This window comes from Epinephelus lanceolatus, chromosome 2, assembly GCF_041903045.1.
Source record: "Epinephelus lanceolatus isolate andai-2023 chromosome 2, ASM4190304v1, whole genome shotgun sequence".
NCBI classification, from domain to species: domain Eukaryota; kingdom Metazoa; phylum Chordata; class Actinopteri; order Perciformes; family Serranidae; genus Epinephelus; species Epinephelus lanceolatus.
Genome location: NC_135735.1, coordinates 3455630 through 3462863, shown reverse-complemented (window position 1 = coordinate 3462863; position 7234 = coordinate 3455630). Strand labels below are relative to the sequence as shown.

General features: G+C 40.2%; 1 protein-coding gene across 1 annotated transcript; it reads right to left on the bottom strand.

Annotated features, from left to right (window-relative positions):
* Positions 1-2430: 2430 nt before the first annotated feature.
* Positions 2431-6736, bottom strand: lto1 (LTO1 maturation factor of ABCE1). The gene is made up of 5 exons (XM_033618962.2): positions 6550-6736; positions 5164-5269; positions 4776-4846; positions 4440-4557; positions 2431-3612 (listed from the first exon to the last, which is right to left on the bottom strand). Exons 1-5 carry the CDS (start codon positions 6606-6608, stop codon positions 3541-3543), a joined length of 426 nt encoding a protein of 141 aa, XP_033474853.1. The 5' UTR covers positions 6609-6736; the 3' UTR covers positions 2431-3540.
* Between the last annotated feature and the right edge of the window lie 498 nt (positions 6737-7234).

The window sequence follows — 7234 nt, the reverse complement described above, 5'->3', positions numbered from 1 at the left end:
TGTTCATTCATAGTTTTGATGCCTTCAGTGAGAATCTACAATGTAAATAGTCATGAAAATAAAGAAAACGCATTGAATGAGAAGGTGTGTCCAAACTTTTGGCCTGTACTGTAGATAAAAAGTGCAAATGTAACATATCTGTAGTTTGCAGAAACATACAATGCCAATATTTTCCTCTGGCAGTTGGGCTGCGTTCAGGAGCAGTCACCATGTATCCATCCTGCTGCAGAGTCTAATCTTGGTTTCTTTTACTCAGGTAGCAAACTTAAAGCATCTGTGCCAACAAGTTTTCCTTTAATGACACCACACAAGGTATTATGCATGCTGCAATTATTATTTTTTTAATGCAACACTCTGGCAGGTCACAGTCTCCTGTGGTTAGCGGGGTGCTGGTATTATATCCATGCTAACAGATGTAGCTTATAGTCTGTGCTGCTGGACCAGTCTGGCAACACTTCTTATAGCTCGAATATAAGCTGACAGGAACTACTTTGAGTGCATGGACTATAAATTACACTCTCTTCTTAACACAAACTGCATCTAAATGCAGCTATAGAACTGTGCAGTATGTATGAATAGAAACATAAACTTCATGAAACAACCCAAAATTCTGCTGAGTCAGCTGAGGGTTCGGAGATCATTTATAACCCTGATAGCATTGTATTGTATCTGGAGGAGAAGATGGAAGTGGATTGTAACATTATTACCCAAACTGTCCTTTCTAAACATCCATCGCAGTTTACAGACCTGCTACAAGTTTGACCTGCTCTGCTTGCCGTAGATGTGCATGCACTTTTTTCAGTTGATAGTCTGACAATTCAGGTGTTGCTGTTACAATGCAGGGTAAGTAATGAGGGTGGAAGCCGTGTGAGCTCACAGCACCATATTTTCACTTCACTTTTTATAGTGGTAAAATAAAAGGGAAGCTACAGCTGCTCAGAAAGTTTCAATGTGGAAACATAACAATCACATTAAACATTAATTTGTGCCCTAGATCATCACACAATGTGTCATCCACCAATCAGCCAATCAGTTCTTTATTTCCTTAGAATTAAAATGACTGCAGTATTTTATTTACCACTGAACACAGCTCATCTCAGCTTTAACTAATATCTGAATGACAGCATCGCCCTCTAGTGGCTCGCTGCTTGTATAGTTTGTCCAAGGACGACTTTCCTCCCTCTGCTGTCAGTTTACATCCCAGGTTTCTGTCACTCAGAATTTACTTTCTCCAAATATCCAGTTTTCTGCCTTTTCAGGTTGTGCTTTACCTAATCACACCTGTCAGAGCAGTTCATGTCAGTGTTTTCATGAACTCACTGCAAATAATGAGACTGTAGTTTTAACCTCTGAAACTGTTTCAAACCGTCGATATAACTGTGACTGCAGCGCACTGAATGCAACACTAACAGTGGGGCAGCAACTGAAGATGAAAAATGTATCTACATCAAAGTGAATGTAAGGTCACAATGTGATCCAGTAATAATGTGGTCGATGTTTTGCACTTGAAAAGGCGTTGAGGTTAAAATACAGTAGATTCTACATTTTTGACTTCTATTTGAATCTTTGGCTCGACTGGATTCAGTTGCTTTATTCACAAACACTGAGCCACTGAAAGTCTGTTAAAGCGCGTTCAGACGAGACACACTCTTTCTAAAAGCGCACTTTGATTCTGCACCACCATCCTGCTCACTCAAAAATATAGAGTCTCAAATATGAAAGGTATTATGCCACCAATCACATCACAGGTAAGTAATCATTGTTCATTGATCCTGTGATCAATTTAATTTACTAACTATTTAATAAAAAGTAGGAACTGATCAAAAATTCATGATCTTTCCAGGGGGAGGGTGGTATGACATATTTTTTGTCATGGGAGGAAATTAAAGGACTTTTATTCAAACCTGACATTGCACCAGGCAAAAAATAAATAATGCACTAAAATCAGTATTGTGGGTTATGATTGACTCTTATCAGACTGGAATAATAACAGCAGAATAATCTCATCACCTGTTAGTATGTTGAAAATGTTTCAATATTTTTTTAACAAATGGAAATTAGTGGTGTATGATACGAGCTGACATGTAAAGAGTTAAAATTTGATTAAATAATGCTTTGAAATTAATTAAAAACATTTTGATAAGAAGAATGAAACAAAAAACCCTGAAGATATTGATCAAAAATGTCCAAAAATAAATTGTGACACACATGGTCCTTTGACAATTTTGTGATCATAATGATAATGTAGGAAGTTTCTTCTTAGCAGAAAAAATAAGTTTTCTCTCAGCAGTGCACAAAGGTTAAGCACAAAGATTCCACATTATGTGCATTAACCATCTTAGTGGGACTTCTCTACCAAACAGACAGCTGTCGTGTGTGCAGAGTCACAGTGTTATAATAAAAAAGGTTTTCTTCTGAGCTGAAGGCATCTTAATGTTGTGATATTTTAATGTGAGGGCAAAAACACTGTTCAAAGAAATGACTGACAGCACATAAAAACTTTACATCGTCCTGATTAACAAACTAATATCCAACCTGGATTTGATTCTGACAGACAATAAAAATAAATGAATACACGTCAATGCACGTTTTGGCACAGACTGAGCCAATGAGGTAATGAGACAGCATGTCTGCCTCTGTCAGAGAGAGGAGACGCAGACAAACTCAGGGTGTGTTGAAGAAAAGGTTAGGTTAGGTTCACAGAGTCAGTTACCGCAGTAACCGACCCAGAGTTGGAGATGCGTCTGTTTCTGGAACTGAAAACCCAGAGTTTCCCTCATCTCAGGATTTACTGTCACTAAACCCCCTCTGGAATACGCCCCTGAACACAACACTGACTGTACTGAACACAACACAGCTCCAACAGCACCACAAAACGCAGCCTCCAAACTGAAGTGTAGTGGAGCACAGAGCAGCAGACACTGAAGATAACTGGAGCACATGAGTAAAAGTATTTGGCACAAGTTGTTTCATTATTTCAGTCACTGCAGTTTGGTTAAACCTCACAAAGAGTACACACACTTCAGACACCAAAGAGCAAACTGTGTTTCTATTTTATCTGAAGATTTTAATTTGGTGTCTTTGTTGTGTTAAGTATTCTTGAAAACAAAACCCTGATCTTTGTCTTTAACAGTCTGTTTATTACATTTCTGATTTTCAGTTCAGTTGCTTAAACATCACTGCAACAAATCCACTCATTTCCACAGTCACATGAGAAACAGTTTCTTTCTCCTGTTCCCAGTCTCTGAAGTCTTACTGGGACTCAGTTCCACACTCTGCAAGTTCAACAGTAAAGACTGACTGCAGTCGTCTCCTCAGATTATCCACTTTAATGAGGACTGCAGATTCCCACCAGACAGCAAGGGTAAAGACTCAAAGAAGACTGTTTCACACTCCAAACCCCGAATGAATCCACTGCAGACCGATCCCAGCCGCCGGGGAGACTGACTCCAGGACTGTCGGCTGACTGCAGCTCAACTTCCCTCTGCTCTGTACGGGACACAGAGGTCGGCTCAGCACCTCCTCATCATCAGGAGTGACTCAGAAAGAGGTCCCTTCAGAAGTTTTGACGTAATCGTTGAAGTCAGCCGGGACACTCAGCATGGAGCAGACCTGGACGACAGCAGACAGAGGTATTCATGATCAGTACGTTTACATGACATCAGAGAAAATGAACTTATTGTGTCAGTCTGCATAAAACCAGACTTTTAAATACATGTAAACTTGTTAGTCTGACTGAAAATGTCAATCAGACCCAAACTGGCCGAGGCGCTCTGAGCATGCTCCACAGTTTCCCACCCGGGCTTTGAACCGGAAGTCCAATAGCATTAAATGTGTAAGAGAAGAAGAAGCCGGTAACAACATGGAGAAATCTACATCCAGAGCCGTGACTTTTTGGACGGATGAGGAGACACAGTTCATGCTGTATCTCCTCATACAGAGCTGTAAAGTTGTCCACCATGGTACCAGTTAGCGGCTAGCTAACCGTAGCTAACTGTAGCTAAATTGTTTGTCCACTGTTTGGTCTGTGACGTAATAGGTCAACAGGAAAAAGGTCCAATACTAACAAGCTGGTGCATGGTAACTATGCTCTGTTCATATGGATGTATGTATGGATAGATTTATTTATCCCCAAAGGGAAATTAAAATGTCATAGCAGCTGATAAAAACGTCAAGACACAAGCACAAAAACATAGATCACAGGAACATAGAATACAAAAACAAAGTGAATGTGAAATGGGTTAAAAACAGCTGTGAGAAATCTGGTGGGCAGGTGAGTATTTACAGTTACAGGGAGGCGTTGTACAATTGTATGGCAGCAGGTAAAAATGATTTGTTGTAGCAGTCCTTTCAGCAGTGGGGCAGAATGAATCTCTTGCTCAGTCCATACAAACCTCGAGACATCTGTCACCATGACCAAAGTCAAGAAAATGAAGTACCTGTCTGAATTTGGCGCGAAGTTTCTCCATGGACTCCTGTAGCTTTGGAGACTGCGGATCATCATGAGGGGAGTTCTGGATCAAACCCAGCAGAGCCTCCAGCGCCTTCATACGCTTCCTGACAGCACACACACACACACACACACACACACACACACACACACACAAAACTTGTTAGTTGTTGTTAGCTTGGATTAGTTAAGCCATGTTTGAAGCACAGTGCTGGGACACAGGTTCAGTTATTGCCTGCTGCTTTTAGCTCTTTAAACTGAAGCAGAAAAAGGGTTCATTTAAATCATCTGCATCAGTATGTAGGTTATAAAGTGGACATCGTACCTTGATTTGACATCTGTATTATGCTGGAGGAGACATTTCCACGTGATGGCGAACCCATAGTAGAAGGAAATCTGTAGGTTAGAGGGCGAGAGACTGTGAACTGATCAACAGATTCAAAGCAACACAACCCGACTTAAATAAAATAACAAACTGCTGACCCTGTCCACTTGACCATGTATTTAATGTAATGCTTACAGACAGCAGGGTCATAGGGACCAGTTCTGATTAAAGTTCAAACATATTCATACAGAGGGACATCTGTCAGTCATATTCTGTGCACCAAAATAAAATAAACAGCACACTGACCCATGTACAGTCTGGTGTGATGGGACACATTCTGGCGCTAAGCTACAGATCAACATGGCAGAAATATTCTGTGGTAACTCACCTCAGTGGACAGTTTGGCCCCGTGAGAGGCTCCATGTCTGCGTCCATCCTGCAGTCCTCGGCGGGTCCCTTTCTCAAACCCGTCCTGGTAGCCCTCCCCTCTGAACCTGAAAAACAATCACACCCTCACTCAGTGGTTGGAGACTATTTTTATTATTTCTGGAATATGTTGGATGATGCTTAATGAGAGGGAATGCAAACTATCTGAAGTTTATAAAAACTTGTACTGAATTCACCTGGTCTAAGTGTCCTCTTGTTGGACACAGCCTTGGAGCTTATCTAGCCCATTTCCCACTGGACAAAAAACCCACCAACATCTTTTGTATTTCAAGGGAAAGGTAACAATTGGCATTCACTCCGGGGACCAATGACTCTGCAGTAGCCTCACGACGTCCCGACAGAAAGTCTAGCATGTTTGATTTTTCTCTTAGTCGTTCCCTCTGTATTCTTATATTTTTACTTTTAATTTGCTCCCATTTATGCATCGTGCCGTCACTTCAAACTCAACACTTCCTGTATCTGTTAAATATTAAGAGCCCATCATAATTTCAGTTAAGAGAATCTCTTCATTTTCCTAACAGGCTTTTATTGTGAAACACTTGCAGGAACTTGATGTGGAGGATTCAGTGACTTGTACAGTTTGCACACGGTGGCGCTTTTTACGTTACTACAATAACAGTTCGGGGCCATGAACACCCACAGTGACTGAAATAATAGTAATAATAATAAAACTAGGACAAGAGTAACCTGATGACATCACACACATCGTGAAAGACAAGCAGGGATGATTGGTGGACCAATGTGTAGTCAGTTATGACCGCCGGCCAAGTCACGGCAAGATTTTATGACTCCACAATCACCTAATCTGACACAGTGACTGTGGGAACAGACAAAAATGTGTAGTATGAACTCATCATTAAGGAAAAATATATTTGTAGCTTCAGGAGGAGTGAAACAAAAAAAACAAAGTAACACCTCAGCCACCCCCCTCCTCTGATGAATAAATAACAGTCCCTAATTATCATGTATAACATTATAGATCATTCTTTAGTTTGAAAGTCATCAGATATTTTACACTAACCTGAATGTTCTCATCTAAAATCAGAATTATATCAACACATTTTCATCATAAATCTAAAAGTGAGACATGTATAAAAAATGAGTTCAACAGTCTAATTCATCATCAGTTAACTGTCGTCAGAGCTTGATGCTGTGAGAACATATAAACCACATTAGAAGAACTAAAAACATCCAATGTATTTGTCATATCGTCGACGATATAATCTGAATAACTGTGTTACCTGTGTACAACGTGATGTACGGGGCCCAGGTAGGGACATACCGCGGTAAACAACAAAACAAAACACTCAACTTCCAGAAAACTCACTTTTCATCCGCCAGAAGAATATTATCAAACAGATCGTCATTTCCGGAGCCGCCGTCCATCTCCACTGTATTCTGTAAACACTCTTTACACAGTGTTTAAACAGCTGTGTGTTCCTGATGTTTTATAAAACTCAGATGTAGACTGAAGACTGCTGACTGACCGCCGCTGGGAAGCTTCCACTGGTTTCCACCAGCCGGCTCTACTTCCTGTATCATCGGAGCGGTGCTGCCCCCTACCAGCCTGGAGGGGAGCAGTCACTGCAGTCTGCATACACTCAAACAGGAGTCTGTAACTTCTTTTCAACTCTTCTGGATTTATTTTCACTTGGATCTCCGACGCCATTTTGACAAGAACATTTCACTCAAAGAACCTTATTTGTTAATAAAATAAATAATAAAATCCAAATGTATCTAAAAATGTATAATATATAATTAACTTGCTCATTATCTTAGCTACATTTTATATTCATAAAACAAAATACTCAAATAAATTGCCCTTGTAATAATAATAATAATAATAATAATAATAATAAAGTGACTCATTTTTATTGTTAACTAGATTGATAATGTCATCACACTTATATAGTGCTTTTCAGAGTCCTCAAAGAAGAAGTGAATGCAGCTGGAGATGACCAGTAGCCCAGTCTCCAGGTCACACATCAGCTGCTGATGCCTTTTTCCTCTCT

Coding starts and splice junctions, on each gene's coding strand:
- lto1 (XM_033618962.2), bottom strand. CDS start 6,608: ATGGACGGCGGCTCCGGAAATGACGATCTGTTTGATAATATTCTTCTG. Junction 5,270..6,549: donor ATTCTTCTGGCGGATGAAAA/GTGAGTTTTCTG, acceptor ATTGTTTTTCAG/GTTCAGAGGGGAGGGCTACC. Junction 4,558..4,775: donor AATACAGATGTCAAATCAAG/GTACGATGTCCA, acceptor GTGTGCTGTCAG/GAAGCGTATGAAGGCGCTGG.